Genomic DNA, 16,838 nt, shown 5'->3' with positions numbered 1-16,838 from the left:
TGAAATCGACCTGTTCTGTGCTTAGTGCTTCGTTCCCTCTTGGTTGTTATCTACCCTCATCTCTTCTCCATTTTTATTCTCTTTCACTCTGACTTTGCCTTTACCTCCTTTTGTGACTCTTCACCATAACTCTCCATATTGATTAAAGCGGTCATTTTATGAGCATGTAATATTACTTGCTGGCTTTGTATTAGTAATGAGTGAAGGTGAAGCCAACAGGATCCGCTGTAGGGCTCTGGAATTTGATTCAGTTTGGGCTTCACCGCTTAAGCATCGCTCAACTTTGGGCAAATCACTCCAACCTCCCTGTGCCTGGAAATCGGAGATAACGGTTCCTACCTCACAGACTTACTAGGACTGGAGAGAATGGCCGCAGCACACTGACAAGAATGGTTGGTACGTGGTCTCAAGAATTATTCGCTCTTTACTATTTTACAAGTGCTAACGGGAAGGTACTGTTGATACCCAATATATGGAATTTCATGCAGTTTTCCTTTATTGAAGAATCCATGGAGCAGAACCACTGAGGCCAGAAGTAATGGTACTTAGAGGCTTCAGCTGCAGGCACTTGTAGGCATCTTCCCGAGTGGAGGTGATCCGTGGTGAGCCGGGCACCGAGGGCCCGGGCGAGGGGAGCAATCCTGAGCGAAGGCCGTCGGGGGGAACGGTATTTGGTGCGAGCGCGAGGGGCGCCGGGCCGGGGCGGGGGCAGCAGCGGAGGGAGGGAGGCGGGCGGGGGGTGGCGCCCGGGCCGGGGGCGGAGGCGGCGAGAGCGCCGGCCCCGGGGCCCCAGCCGTCCGCCTTCCTTCGGGGAGGGCGCGCGTCTCCGCGGGGCCAGGCGCCAGCGCCCTCGGGGCCGGGACGCGCGCCGGGCGCAGCCCCGAGTGAAACGCCGCTCCCTCCCCGCGCGTCCCGGCCGCCGGCCGCGCGCCCCCGGGCAGCCGGCGGGGGGCGCCTCGGGAGGCCCGGCGGGAGCCCGGCCGCGCCCCGCGCCGCCTCCTTCCGCTCCCCGCCCCCTCGGATCGGCGGCCGCAGCCCGCCGGAGGGAGCAGGTGCGGCGCCGGGCGGGACTGCAGTGGCGCGGCCCGGGGCGGCGGCGGCGGCCGGCGCCCTGAACCCGCAGAATCCCGCGCCGCGGCCGCAGCCCGGGCCGTGCCGCACGCCCGCCGCTCCCCGCGGGCCCGGCCCTGCGCGCCGCCCGCTCCGGCGGCCGTTCCTCGCGCGTGTCCCGGGCGGAGCCGCGGGGGAACCGCGGCGCCGACCCCCGGCCGCACTTCTCCCGTGCCCCGCAGCCGCCCGCCTCCGCCCGCCGGGGCGATGGCCGCAGAGGAGGCCCCGCAGGCCGCGGACCACTACAAGGCGGAGATAGAGCGGCTGAGCAAGGAGCTCGCGGAGACGACCCACGAGAAGATCCAGGCCGCCGAGTACGGGCTGGTGGTGCTGGAGGAGAAGCTGACGCTCAAGCAGCACTATGACGAGCTGGAGGCCGAGTACGACGGCCTCAAGCAGGAGCTGGAGCAGCTGCGGGAGGTGAGCACCTGCCGCCGCGCCCCCGCCCCGCGGGCCGGTCGGGAGGGGAGAGGGCGCGCCCGAAGGGGCTGCGGCCGCGTTTTAGAGCCCTTTGTTGATAGAAGATTGAAAGAGTCCATTGTTTTCCTCCCATGAGAGAAATTGCCCAGGAAATGAATGTCTGAGCCGGAATCTGGGAGGCGGTGGGGGAGGGAGATTCTTGAGAGTCTTCACGTCTCAGCGCCCCAAGGCATCAGTGGGTTGGAATGCATACAGCAAACTTCCCCAAACTGCTGTTATTTCCAACCCAGGCTTCAGGGACAATCCCCTGCTGCACCGAGGCGGTGAGCAGGTTTGCGCCGGGGACCCACAGTCTCGGGCTGTAGAGGCTGCGGGACCCCAGCCTTCTGCGGAGCGGAGCCGGTCCTCGGGGAGAGGGCGAGCTGTCACCAGAGCGCCCCACCAGTCCCCTAGGGCAGTCTGGGCCCGCTGCGTCCTCCCTGGTGTTAGCTGTTCTTGTCGGGGCCGCAGGAGAAAAACACTGCCGGCTGCCCCGGCTGCCTTGATTTCACCTCTAGCCGAGGCGGGACGATGCTAAGTCATGTAAGGTCACCCTGAGCAGGGGAAAATTTACCTCCCCTACAAATGGTCTGATGGCTGGTCCCCCATACAACAAATACAGGGGTAGCCAGCTGGGCATTTCCAATTAGGCTCTACTGTTTGAAATGATGGTATTTATAAAACCGGAATATCGCAAGTGGTCCATGTAGATAGAACACTTGTCCTGTTCAGTCTTTCGGTATTAGGCTTCTTTTAAAGACTAGATAATGTTCTGGAAGAAAATAATGACTATGCTTTGATTTCCTATCAAACATTGTAAGAATATACATACTGTTGAAGGAACTCGTGTGTTTTACCTGATTCCTGAGGTACTGTGGGTGCCAGTAACTGGTTATACATTTAAATGTACACACTGCTCCTAGGTGTATACTGCATTTTAAGTGTGAATTCTAATTGGGCACATAATATTATCGAAAGGGTTTACTTATACCATACTCAGTTTCTTTGGGATATCTTTTGTGTTCTTACAGTTAAAAAACATGACATCTAATCCAACTTGCCTTCTAATTTAGTACCTAATATGGTAATAAGCATTTATACTTTCAGGTACATCTTATTTTTATTCTGATGCCTAAATGCCAAAAAATAAACCTATGGTAAAAACCTCAGCTAGAACCCCAGCTAGAAGTCTGATTTTTGTAAATTTCTAGTTCACATTTTTCTGGTCATGTAGGTGTCTGGTCTTAACAACAGCTGAATTCACTGGTGTTTTCCAACTTAGATGAGGTCTTAGGCGGATAAATCTAAATTCAGTGATGCCTTGTGTAGTCAGGAAGCAGGATGGGGATTGTAATTCTTAGAGATGTTTGATGTTGTCTCTGCCTGTCAACACCTCTTTGCCAAGACAAGGAAGTGCCAACCAGGTAGTGTTAAGCCATCACCTCTTTGATAAAGGAGGTAGACATAGTTTAATAAAATGGAGTATATAAACTGACCTTCCTGTTTGGTTTGAACAATGCTTCTAGGAGTCTTTCTGTGTGTCATTTGCTCTTACCTTGCATAGTAAACAGTAATGCAATTGTCTTTTGCCTTTTCTCGACCATGAGCTCTTTGGCAAGGAATCTGTCTTAATTTACTTTGCATCCAGAGTCTTTAACACAAAGCCTAGCACATAGTGAACATATGATAAGTATTTTATGAAAGAATGAATTTATACTGGAAGAAGAAACACCATTAGCAAGCATTTACTTGTCAATATTGGTTAGTGTCAGAGAAAGACTAATAAAATTAGGATGTGCAGGAAGCGACTAGTATTAAACTACTTGTATTACTTTCATCAACAATCATGGGAAAAATGAGAAAATATGTTTTGTAAGAATAGTGTACCTGTGGTATCTTAATATAGAATAATGCAAATACTAATTACAAATCTTTCCTATAAAAAGTTGAGGCATATTCTGTTCTATATAGCAGGAGATTAATAAACATTTATCAGAATTATTTTTAACCCAATGATATTTGTTTACTTATGTTTTTTCAGTTGCATTTGGCATAAATATAATTCAGTTTCAGGTTCTTAATGAAGTGGCTTATCCAATTATAAAAATGTATTTTAGGGTAATAAAATCATCATTATAATCGAGTATTTGATGGTGAGACATGTTATTTTTATCATTTAAACATGCTACATATTTCAGTTGGGAGTCTGATTGAAATGAGCTAAACCAGTCTCAGTGATATCTCCTGTTTGAAAAGTAAATCCAGAGTGATTGTCCAAGCTAAGATAAACCAGTGGTGATACATAGAAGCCAGCTTTAAAAGAAAAGGTTTGTGAATGCTCTGGTTTTTCAAAAGGAAATTTTGTTCATTTTCAGGCATATATAGTAGATCATGTTGTTGCATTTTATCTATAAAGCCAAGTATGAAATCTTTGGCTTGTTTCTAGGCTCTTTCAGCAAGTGTGATTGATTTAAGAATAATTGGACCCATTTAGGGGAATGTCAAAATACTGTACTAAGTTCAAATTGGGCATTAGTCATTTACAGTGGAGCAGCGCAGCTCAGTCTTCGCAGGCCATTCTGTTTTCAGGAGTCAGCCCCAGCCATGCTGCTTCCCAGGCTGTGTACTGCTGTGATAATAATGCATATAAGCAGTGTGTCTGGAGATGTGCAAAACCAAGATGGTGAATTCAGTAATTTTTTTTCTAGTTATTTCTTCCCTAAGTGAATTGCTTTTTGGCCTGGCCTGATATCATTTAGGGCTCCATCCTGTGCCTACATGACTGCTATAATTCTGTTCCCAAAAGAGTACACTTGGAAGAAAAGTGCTGAGGATAGGATAAAAGAATGGCTTCTGACGTCATCATCATCATCTCCTTTTCATTATCTTCGGGGAGCTGGGCACAGCAGCGTGTCTTAGAATACTTGACCATAGTTTTATGATTTCACGTATAGTGCTTGCTTTTTCAGTGACCTGGGGGGGCGCCCACGTCTAGGTGTGGTCAGGGCCTGGCTGACTGCATGTTGGGGTGTGTGTAAGTTGGCACTGTGTCTGTCACCCAGACCACAGGAGCATTGAAGAAGGAGCATTTGGTTCTAAAATAATTTGAAAACTAAAAATATACATATGTTTAAAAAACCCTAGATTTACGTTTAGGGTTCTGTTTCATTTTACTTAAAAAACGTTTGAAATTTAAAATGTAAATTTTAGAAAGAGCCCCTTAGAGAGGAATGATTCAGCATTTTTGAAATCATGTTCGTGTGACAACTTTAGGAAAGCTTTGCAGCTAAGTCACAGTAGACGATGTACAGGAATCTTCATTTCCTTGCTCCTATTCTCCGACCTGACACCAGAAGGGTGGGTGCCAGCTGCTGGAGAAGTACTTTGTGGGCACTGAGCAGTTTTTCTTCCCCGAGTCAACTTTATCCTTTTTTCAGGGCTATGGTGAAATCATTCAAGAAATAAACATTTGAACTTACACACTTTTAGAGATTGTCACTTTAGGGACCTGATGAAAGCCATTTAATTACCTGGATGCATATTTAAATAGAACTAGTATTTTTTTCTTATATGCTTGGAAAGATTGTTAACTTTCTTTGCCTTTGTAAATTCTAAATTATGAAATATGGGGAAGAATAACCCTGGATTTCTTTTCCAACCTATGAGTGAACATAAAGTTCATAATTTATGTACCTAAGCTAGTATTTTTTTCTTATTATTGTTAAAGAAATGTTTACATTTATTATCAAATTAATTTAAAAAGATTAAAATATATTAACATGCTTTTGGAAAGTTGACAGACAACCTTAGCAAACATAATCACTTTCAATCACATTTCTTCTTGTTTTTATTGAAGTATGGTTGATATACAATATTATACTGGTTTGGGTGTATGGTACAGTGATTCGACAGTTTATGTACATTACCACATTAAGTGTAGTTATCATCTGTCACCATTGAAAGATTTAAATATATTCCCTATGCTGTTCTTTTTATCACTTTGACTTATTTATTTTGTGATTGGAAGTTTGTGCCTCTTTGTCCCCTTCACCTGTTTCACCTGTCCCACCAACCCCATCCCTTATGGCAATCACCAGTTTGTTCTCTGAGTCGTTGTGGATTCCACATTAAGTGATATAATACGGTGTTTGACTTTCTCTGTCTGACTTATTTCACTTATCATTGTAAGGTCCATCCATTGTTTTTTTTTTTTTTGAGAGGGTGTCTCATATTTATTGATCATATGGTCGACAACAATAAAATTCTGTATAGGGGACTCAATGCACAATCATTAATCAACCCTAAGCCTAATTCTCAACAGTCTCCAATCTTTTGAAGCATAACGAACAAGTTCTTACATGGTGAACAGTACAAGGGTAGTCATCACAAAAACTTTCGGTTTTGATCACGCATTATGAACTATAAACAATCAGGTCAATTATGATTATTTGTTTGATTTTTATACTTGATTTATATGTGGATCCCACATTTCTCCCTTATTATTATTATTATTATTTTTAATAGAAGTGGTAGGTAGATGCAAGATAAAGGTAGAAGACATAGTTTAGTGTTGTAAGAGAGCAATTGTAGATGATCAGGTGTGTGCCTGTAGACTATGTGCTAATCCGAGCTAGACAAGGGCATTAAAACATCCACGGATGCAGATTTCTCTCAAAACAGGGGGTCTGAGGTTCTGAGACTCACCTCTGTTGATCCCCAATTTCTCACCTGCTGGCTCCCCTGCGACTGTGCCTGTCTTAGGTTGTTCCTCCCTTGAGGAATCTTACCCGTCTCTGGCTAACCAGTCATCTTCCGGGGCCATACAGGGAGATGTAAAGTTGGTAAGTGAGGGAGAAGCAATATTGTTTCCGTCCATTGTTTTTGCAAATGGCAAGATACTGTTCTTTTTTATGGCTGAGTAATATTCCTTTGTATATGTGTACCATATCTTCTTTATCCATTCAGCTATTGATGTACTCACATTTCCTTCCTCCCTCCCTCCCTCCCTCCCTCCCTCCCTCCCTCCTTCCCTTCCTTCCTTTCTTTCTTCTCTCTCTTTTTTTTTTTGTTGGAATTGCTCTAACTGGGACCACTGCTTCTTTTCATTTCAACTCAAGATTGCATCTCTGCCAAGGTTATTTCTCAGATTATCATTTAGCAGGATTTTATAATCCTCCATTACATTTACCATGTTTGCATGAATATGTACAGCAGCCATGGTTTGAAGATTTTTAACAGAATTTGATGCTTATAAATATTCTGTCTTATCACCCCCTTAAGCACACTTGTACTTTGTGGAGATTGCATTCTGAATTTGAAAATTTTTGACAATTCCTTTAATGTTGAAATATATATAGTAAAAGACTGTCTCACACATAAGTTTATACCTGTAAATATGGCTTTGAAGGAGGGGAGGGCATGAGAAGATGCACAGTCCAACTATTAAATAACTCATTATGCTGAAGGAGAAGGCATGTGAAGTCAAGCGGCAGAAGATGAACTAGAGACCCATTAAAAGGAAATGAAAGGAAATACTTAGTAACTATGTTTGGTCCCTTACATCTTATCTCATTTATCTTCAAAGTAACTCAGACTTATTGCCCATTTTTACAGATAAGAAAATAATGAAAGTAATAAAGCATTTAATTTTGGACAAAGCCCCACTGAGGACCTGACACTTTGCACGCGTGATCTCTAATGCTTACAACAATCCTTTTACAAGTTAGGTAGTACTCGAATTACACAGAAAAGGAGAGTAGGTCTTAGAAAGGAGAAGGATTCTTCTCAAGGTCGCAGAGCTGAGTGGGGGCACCCCCTTTAGGAGGAAGCCCACTTCCTGTTCACCTCACTGTTGTACTTGGGAGGGTGAAACCTCTCAGGCACAGTCGGTTTGGAAGGTCACACTCTTGGTTTTACAGGGTAGATCGGAGCAGTGCAGTAGGGATAGTTGGGAGGGCACAAACCTAAGAGCTGTTTAGGACGGTAGGGTGGAAGGCGGTGTTGGACGGGACCCGACATGGGAAGTAACGAAGAGTAGAGTTGAAAAGCTTCCCAGCATGGAGAGAAGGGGGTTCCACTCACGAAGAGCCTTGGAGGGTAGTGCTGATGGCCAAGTAATGAGTCCTTTCAATTCATGTTTTCTTTGCGAGGAGGCAGACGTTGCATGAGCAATTGAAATACTCAACTCTCAGTTTAATAAAACAAATGAATAATTTGTGCGATTGGTTATCGTTTTATTCAGAATCAATTTCTAGAATGTGGACGATATGAAGAATTTGACAATGTTGTCACCAGTCAGTTTGATTGCATTCTGAATTAGGAGAGGTGCAAACTGATGAACAGTGGGCGTAGCATCTGGGCAGGCACTGAGACAGGGTGGACAGCTCGGTCCTGCCGGGCGTCAGGGTGGAGGGGCCGGGAGCAGCACACGCCCCTCGCTGGCTGATGACTGGAAAGTGCAGTAGCGCTTTTAATTTAAATCAATCCTCCCTCCCTTCCTTCTGTATTGCTCACACCTTGGTGAGTATTCTCTTGAACTTGTTTTAAATATTTTTGAACAAATGAGTCCATACGCAGGGTTTTATGTTACTGTTTTCTTTGTTTTTACGAAAACAGGATCATGCCATACATTTTACTCTGCAGTTGGCATTTTTCATTTAGTGGTATGTCTGTTTAAAAATGCAGATATTTCTGGAACAGGGCTGCATGTGTAAGGCACTGATGTTTCAAGTGTGAAGAAGATGGGATCAGGGAAGGAGACCAAAGAGCCTGGGGGTGTGGGGGTGGGTGACACTGGGGGCTCCAGGTGGGGAGAGGTGGCCCAGCTTCTGCCCTGAGGACACCTGGGGGTCAGTGAGAGGGGAAACGAGCCTAGGTGTGTGTAAAAGAAGCGCATGGAACTTGGCTTGTTGCCCCATGGCAGGCCTGTGTGACAACACCAAGGAAAAGATACGAAGTTTTGTGAGGAAATTAGAAGCATTTTTGATTCCTTGTCTTCTTGGCTGATGCCTGAGCTACGTGTGTCAGCATAATAGGTGGCCAGTGTCCAAGAGCCGGTCCTGCAGAGTGGCCACATCCTGTCCACACTGACTCTTGGTGAGAAGCCAGGAAGACTCAGGCAATTGGGCCTCATGTTCTCCTATCTTTGCCCCGTAATCATGGAGTTTTGAGAGCCGGTTAGGAATTACACAGCAGCTCAGATGCAGCACGTTTTGCTGGCGATAGGGAGCAGAGGGTACAGGACAGGAAACTGTTCTGCAAAATTGTTCCTCCTTATGATGGTAAGGAATGTAGGGGTGGTGACTGTTACCTTTTCCTCCCAGGATTTAATTATTTTGTCTATAAAATTAATGGATTGAAATAAATAGATAACCTCTGAGTTTTATCAGCTCTAAATTTGTGCAATGCCATGTTTTAGAGTGACCTGGTTTACTTATTTATGTACCTGTCCTTTACCTTTCATTCTATTTTTTTTACACAGACAGAATAATCTTGCTAATTGCCATAATTTTCCCTCGCCTTCAGGGATATGCGTCAGCGTTTCCTCTATTTTTCCTCCTGTCTGTTTCCACTCTGGTCTCTCAGCTCCAGCCAGGATTAACCACCTTCTGTACCTCTGAAGCTTTTTTTTTTTTTAATGATTCATAGTTCTCTTCTTTGAACACCTGGCCCAAAGTCATCTCCCTTCTGGATTCACTTTACGTCCAATCACGCCTGTGCTGCTATAGAATGGATTCACTGGTCTTCATTGACAAATCTATGCTTGCTTTCAGAGAGCTGAGTAAGACCCAGTGGGTACGGGGGAGCCAGATTGGGGATCGAATAAATAACGAATAAGGACAGTTGTCCAATAATGGAATGAGGCACCTTCTTTAGAAAGTAAAGTTCCCTGTCACTGCAAAAGTTTAAGAAGCCAGCCAACCGTCTGCTGGGAGTACTGTCTAGAAGGTTTGTGCTTGGAAAGAATTTATATAGGATGAGTTTGAAGGTCTCCCTAGGCTGACTTTTTTTTTTTTTTTAATCATTTCAGGTGTTCCAAGTAATTTCATATGTTTATGTTTTTTAACTCCCTTCTTCACCACGAGATCATAAGCATTTCCAACATGGTTGCATTTTTCTGCTCTAATGTTTGGCATTTAGTGGTGATTTGGAATGTTTGAACAGCAGTAATTTGAATGTTTGGAATGTTTTCACTATGTATCGAAAGTTTATCTTAACTTTGATTTCAGTTGGTAAACTGATGCATAATAAAAATGCTTAATATGACTATCTCTGCAAATCTGGGGATGTTTCAGTGAGACTTTATGCATTTTGAAGTTATATGGTAATCAAGGGGGTCTACAGCCTCCAGAATCTTTGTTTTCACACACACACACATATACAATCATATATGTTGTCCTTTACACCTTGTCCAGTATTTTATAATCTGCATAGCTGACCACTCATTTTACATGCCAATCTGAGTTTTCCTTTGTGCTTTAGCTTGCCCATCGTCTCTTCTGTTTCATTTATTCATTCAAATGTTTGTATTGAGTGGATATTCTGCTGGGCATCGTGCCACTTGCCACTAGCTGAAGGGACGGTGTTGACCGAGACAGACAAGATGGAGCTGCCGAATGGAGTTTGCTTCTCAGACCCAGGAGTAGTCAGCGAGCACACACACGCTTTACGTGTAAGGAAGGCCCTGAGTGAAGCGATGGCCACTGGCTGAGGACATCATCTTCCAGGAGGTGACATTTGAGCCCAGAGCTGAATGAGGAGGAGGAGCCAGTCACGTGGAAACTGAGGGAGTGATTTTAGAGGGAGGGACAAGTGTAAAATCTTGGAACACTAGCTGTCAGGGGAAATGATGGGCTGCCTATAAAACAACCAGTTGTATTCGAAAACTGACCACCATAAAATAGAATGTTACCTTTAGATATTTTGAATGAGGTTTTGGGTTTCAGTATTGGACGTGTTTTGAGCAAAGCCAAGATATCCCTCCTACCCACCAAGATCTTTTAGAAGAGCTGGGTGAGAACCAGTGACTTCTAGTACAGACCACTCACTAGGATCATCTGCGTGGTTTGTAAAAATACCGCTGCCCGGACCCCGCTCTGGGACAGTTCAGTCAGTGCCATCAGAGGTAGAGCTGGGGCTACAGTATTATTACTCCCACCCCCTCCATAGGTGCAGCTGGGCTGGGAACCACTCTCCTGTATAAACTTCCAACTCTAGCAGAATATGGCTCCATAGGAGAAGTGTTGGCTAAGCGAAGCTGGGAAGTGAGGAGCTCATGTGTAAACCTCACTTGCATAGTCTTTTCACGTGTCTTCTCTATTCTCTGGAAATGAGGACACTGTGAAAGCTTTCAGAAAACCAGCAGACATCAAAAGCTTAATTGCATTAGGCAGAGATGCATATTATTAATTTTCTACCCATCAGGGTTGTTTACATTTTCTTTCAAAAATTGTCTCCTTTATGGTAAAGATACCTCGAGACAAGTGCTGGGCATAGAAGCCACAGGGCATAAATCTGCAAAGAAGTAAAAAGCTAACCTTTTCAAACAATATGGCTTCTCTCTCACTTACCAACTTTACATTTCCCTGTATGGACCTGGAAGATGACTGGTTAGCCAGAGATGGATAAGATTCCTCAAGGGAGGAACAACCTAAGACAGGCACAGTCGCAGGGGGGCCATCAGGTGAGAAATTGGGGAACAACAGTGGTGAAGCTTAGAACCTCACCCCCCCTGTTTTGAGAGAAATCATCTGCATCCGTGGATGTTTTATTGCCCTTGTCCAGCTTGGATTAACACATAGTCTACAGGCACACACCTGATCATCTACAATTGCTCTCTTACAACACTAAACTATGTTTTCTACCTTTATCTTGCATCTACCTACCACTTCAGCATTTTATTAAAAATAAAAATAATAATAATAATAAAGGGAGAAATGTGGGATCCACATATAAATCAAGTATAAAAATCAAACGAATATTCATATCTGACCTGATTGTTTATAATTCATAATGCGTGATCAAAACCGAAAGTTTCTGTGATGAATGCCCTTGTATTGTTCACCATGTAAGAACTTATTCACTATGTAAGAATTCGTTCACCATGTAAGAACTTGTTCGTTATGCTTCAGAAGATTGGAGACTGACGAGAATTAGGCTTGAGATGGATTAATGATTGTGCATTGAGCATTGACCCCCCTATACAGAATTTTATTGTTGTTAACAACCATTTGATCAATAAATATGAGAGATGCTCTCTCAAAAAAAAAAAATTGTCTCCTTTATTATGTCTAGTATGTCATTCCATTCTATTTGCAGTTGTTTATGCCAACTTTATAAGTTTATTTAATAGAGTATTTTAAAAAATTGCTTTGATGGATTGGTTTTTAACTTCTGGAGCTATTTTCAATGGTTCTTTTGGTTATATATGCTTACTGTTTTCAGACATTTTATGGAGAAACAGCGCTACTCTAAAATGTAATATTTAACGGCTGTGTTTCTATCTCCAAATTTAGAAGTGAAAATAAGAAACCTGTTTACATTTATGGGAAGGGCATAATAACAGTAGCAATTTCCTTAAGTAAGAATGTTTTGTTATAAGTTGGCGTGAGTCTGTCTGTAGTGTTAGGTTCAGAATGACTGGTCTTTGTTTTTCTCTTGCATACTGCAGACTGATGGGGGATCAAATATCACTGCTGAAGAGCCCTTAGCCATCAATTTTTGAAATTGACAGAGGTTTATATTATAACATGGATGTGCCTTGTTGATAATCCTCGCTGACTGCCATTTTCTAGAAGGTTTTAGGAGATTTCTTTCTTAGTTGACCTCAGAGTGAGGTAACCAGGATGAGTTTAATCTTGGACATGACTTCTTTTGTTGAGCTGAGATACTGTCATCTTGTAGATGATCTTTGGAATATACAGCCAGTTTTTTCCCCCCTTTAAATCATACTTTAAATCATAGTCTGGCATGCTTTCTGCTAATGCTGGTGTCTGTGCAGAGCCTTCAAACCCAAAACTTCAAGAAAATAAAATGAAGAAGAAAAGGCAACCACTAGAGAGAGGAGAAAGAAAAGATGGGGTGCACTGTACTTGAAAAACCAATTATGTATTTTGTGATTTATTGACTGGACTATTTTGTAAAGATTAATACAGGTTTTAAGCAGTGTTGTAAATTCAGAATTAAGTATGGTTTAATGACTGGTTTTAATGACCTGAGCAACAAGAAGATCCCCTTTTTGTTAAATAAACAGAAGACTTTTCTTAAAGAGTTCTCAGGTCCTCTGTCTTAATCACGGTAGTCACTGACAATCAAGTTTTATGTGCTTTTTTTTCATTTTAGGAAAATAAATCATATGTCATTGCAAGTAACACTGAAGTGTTTGGGATAATATAAGCTACTTGCTACAGTTGAGACACGGATCTCAAAAACCACAATTGCATTTTTAGACAATGTCACAGTGAGACATTTCAGGAAAAAAGTGAAAGAACTCTAGATCAGTGAGATTTGGTTATCATTCATCAATTCCAAGTGAAAAGTTTTTAAGTTGCCTTTTAATTTGTGATGCTAATGTGATTTAGCAACTTGGAAAATGGACACCAGTGTAAATACTGTGCTCAGATAAGTCAGTGCATAAAGCTACACGACGGTTCATTCATTCTTTTCTACAGTAATGGTATATTAGCGCCTCTTAGATATTAGGCACAGATCTGGGTGCTGAGGATACATGCAGTGGAAAACAAATGCATGAGAAATCTCGGCGGAGTTGGGGGAGATTGGAGAGGGGACAGTAAGCAAAATAAGTAAAATAGAATGTTAGGTGGACCTAAATGGTATAGAGAGAAACGGAGTGAGAAAGAGGAAGCTGGGCTGCTGATGCCGGGGTTCTTGTTCACGAAGCCGACGAATGAGCTTCACAAACACTCAAGGTAGGAGAGCAAGGTACAGGCTTTTATTTAGAGATGAAGTGAGAGGACAGAGCTCCCGGCTCACGCCAGGCGGGGACAAGAGAGCCTGGGGTGGTATGTTGTCTAGGGGATTTATAGGCAGTTGAGGATTTGGGGGAATTGAGGGCTTAGGGTGTGGAGTTGTACCACCTGCCCCGCCCTCAAGGTGGGCTGGGTTGTTGTCTGTTTGCCAGGGCTGTTTACAGTGAAGTCTCGGGCTCTGCTGAGATGCCCTTGTAGAACACTCAAAACATTCCAGGCCAAGTCGCTCCTGGCCTTTTGACCTTTAACTGTTCTCACTCAAGGTGTCTGTATTCCTAGTCTGGTATCTTTACCCTAGAGAATTAGTGTGACCTTGACTTTGCATAATGCTGAACACAGAGTTTCTAAAGGGACTTTACATTGTTACATTGCTTTGACTGTAAATATACAGCCTTGCTTTTTCCAGAGGCCCTCACCCTACTCTGATGACACCCACTGTCCCTGTCTCACTGTGACAGGGGAAAAGTTACTATTTCCAATGGAGTAGTCGGAGGACGCCACCTTGAGAGGGACGAGACGAAACCCCCTGCAGAGGAGGGGATACTGGGGGGATTACTGCTTGGCAGCAGTTCTGTTGTTGGAGCAGGTGGTATTTGCAATGGTGTGGGGGTCCGTGGTGAGCCTAGAGAGATGGTTGGTGGCCAGCTGGGAAGAGGCTGATGCCGGGGTTCTCGTTCGCGGAGTCGAAGAATGAACTTAGCAAACACGCAAGGTAGGAGAGCCAGGGAGAGGCTTTTATTTAGAGACACAGTGAGAGGACAGAGCTCCTGGGGGGGACGAGAGAGCCCGGGGTGGTGCTTTGTCTAGGGGATTTATAGGCAGTTGAGGATTTTGGGGAACTCATAAAGGGCTTGTTAAAAGTGGCCTTAGGATGCTTGTCCTTGATGAGATATTAAGTCCTTTTTAGCATGCTAAAGTGAATCTTACACATGATTACAAATAATTAGCATAGTAAAAACATGGGCTACTTTATCTGGGGAGTATCAACTGATCTCACTGAAGAATGACTCTAGAGGTTAAAGTTTAACACAGAGTGTTGGTAGGGGGTTTCCTTGCATGTAGTTACATTGCTCTGACTGTAAATATCCTGCCTTGCTTTTCTGGAAACCCTTGCCCTGCTCTGTCTAAGCCTATGGGCCCTGTCTCAAGGCTTTGTCAGGAGGCTCGTGGGTCCCCACCATCATGGCCTTAGTGAGTTTAGTTTTGCATGACCTCCCCGTGGAGTTGATGGTGGTGATGTCGGCCAGGGGAAGGCTTCTGGCCCAGTGATGCTGAAGGAAGTAGGAAGGGGTCTGGATGTATCTGCTGCTCCTCTGCCCTCTGTTTGCTGTGTCTGAGAGTCTGTCTTAGCCTCACGGCCTTTTGTGTATTGGAGAGCAGGAACTCCCAGTCTTGCTCCCCTTGGGACTGGGTGGCCTAATTGCCCCTGAGTTGGGGTCCTTTCATCCAGGTGGGCTGGGGCAGCGCCTGAGGACCCTGATCCCTGGCATGCCCTCAGATTCCCGACTCTCACCTCCGGGAGCCCGTAGTGCCCTTAGATTCTTGACTTGGATTCTAGCCTGTGGATCAGTCCCTTGGATGTTGACAGCAGCTTTGCTAATTAAGATTAATTGCCATCTTCTTCCTCTCTCGTCTCTAGTTGCCATGGATTCAGGTATCCTTTTGTTAGGCAGGAAAATATAGATATGAGCAGGGTGGAAAGAGAACATGGTAGAAAGGATTCAGTTAACCAGTTAAAACTAGAAATCCAGAAAAGACTCAGTTAATGAGTTTATCAGTTAAATCTCAAAAGGTCAAGAGCAACTTGGCCTTGAATGTTTGAATATTCCCGATAAGGAAAAGTGTCAGCACTGCCCATGTCATCACTGTGTCGATTAGATCATTATAAGATTTTCTCTAGCCTGCTGAAAGGCCCACCTATAAACAGCGTAATAAAGACAGGGAGATCCCACCTTAAAGCCAGAATTGCATTTTGGAAAAAAAAAACCCAGAAAGTTTAAGAAGAAAAATTCTTAACATGCTCTTTAGCAAACAAATAACTACCCATCTTGGAGGAAGGGCTGACAGTCTTGATTGATATGCCCCCAAACCAGGAAACTGCTGTCCTGGGAGGGGACCAGAGCACAAAATTTTTTGTGTTAAGCTGATTTTGCAGAATTACCTAGAGAACTGATAAGAAACTTAATGTCTCATCAAAGATACTTGAGACCACTTAACAAGTCCACACCCTAGTCCTTTGTCACATTCCTGAAAAACCCTTAAGAGCAGCAACCCCCGACCTTTCAGGGTACTCCTCTCTCTGAGGTCGCCGACACTTTCTAATTGTTAACTTTTTAATCTTAAAAACTCTTTCTCTCCCACCTTTCAGGGTGCTCTTCCCTCTCTGAGGTCACCTGCACTTTCTCTCTAAGTGACTTTAAATAAACTTTTACTTTGCTTTACTACTGTGTCTCTGCCCTTCAATTTTTTGTTGCAGTGCAGACAAGAACCGAGGAAAATACACGCCTCTGCCACACAGTTTGATGGAGAGAACTTTACAATTTTAATCTAGTTGACTTACCACTTTTCTAGCTTGTTTATTTTGATTCTTGTTTAAGAAACTCTTACTATGAGGTCATGAAAATATTCACCTATATTGTTTTCCAAATATCTTATAGTTTGTCTTCTGTATTTAAATTTTCTTTCTCCCTGGAATTGATTTGTATTTAATGCAAGATAGAAGTCCAATTTAGTTTTTCCCCATGAAACTGGATAGCCACTTATCTTGACACCACTAATTACTGATTTTCTCCACTAAACTTCAATGTCTGCTTTGTCATAAATCAGACTTTTATATATGCATGGGTCTGTTTCTGGATTTTTCTTTTTGTTGGCTGTTGTTCTGTTCCTGGGCAAATGCCACACTCTCTTACCACTGTAGCTGTGTAACAGGTCCTTGATACTTGGTGGGGTACTTCTCCCTATTTTGCTCTTCTTTAGAAGTCCTTGGCTTTAGGAATCTTCTTTGTCCCCATTGGCTCTTTGCTTTGATATGCTTATAGCATTCACAAGGAAGCAGCGGTGAATGAGGGCGGATCACAGTGTTTATCCTTCCCCTTAGGAGTTCAGGAGGAGGATGCTGACTGTGTGTGTGTGTCTTATGTTTGTTTTTATAAGCAAAGCAGCCAAGTTGCAACAGGGGAACTAAATTGTCTAATTAGTTAGTAGAAACCTTAGTGGTATCTGTGATTAATTCTTAAGAAGTCACTTTGTAGAAAAATATTTAAGGGCTTTTCAAAAATA

At 43.5% G+C, this 16,838-nt stretch overlaps 1 protein-coding gene across 13 annotated transcripts in view; it reads left to right on the top strand.

Annotated features, from left to right (window-relative positions):
• The first annotated feature begins 932 nt into the window (after window positions 1–932).
• The window catches only part of BICD1 (BICD cargo adaptor 1), a 185,014-nt gene continuing 169,108 nt past the window's right edge, over window positions 933–16,838 (top strand). For 2 of the 13 annotated variants that reach the window (XM_037010227.2, XM_073223764.1), the window contains exon 1: window positions 967–1,530. In XM_037010227.2, coding sequence (XP_036866122.1) covers window positions 1,318–1,530 — 213 coding nt within the window. In that variant the 5' untranslated portion in view covers window positions 967–1,317. Of the gene's footprint in view, window positions 1,531–16,838 lie in introns of all 13 variants that reach the window. The other 11 variants (XM_037010255.2, XM_073223766.1, XM_073223774.1 and 8 more) reach the window with 10 other exon arrangements.

The sequence above is a fragment of the Manis javanica genome, chromosome 15 (assembly GCF_040802235.1).
Source record: "Manis javanica isolate MJ-LG chromosome 15, MJ_LKY, whole genome shotgun sequence".
NCBI lineage: Eukaryota > Metazoa > Chordata > Mammalia > Pholidota > Manidae > Manis > Manis javanica.
The sequence above is the reverse complement of the archived record's forward strand: the minus strand, read 5'-3'. Positions and strand labels throughout refer to the sequence as shown.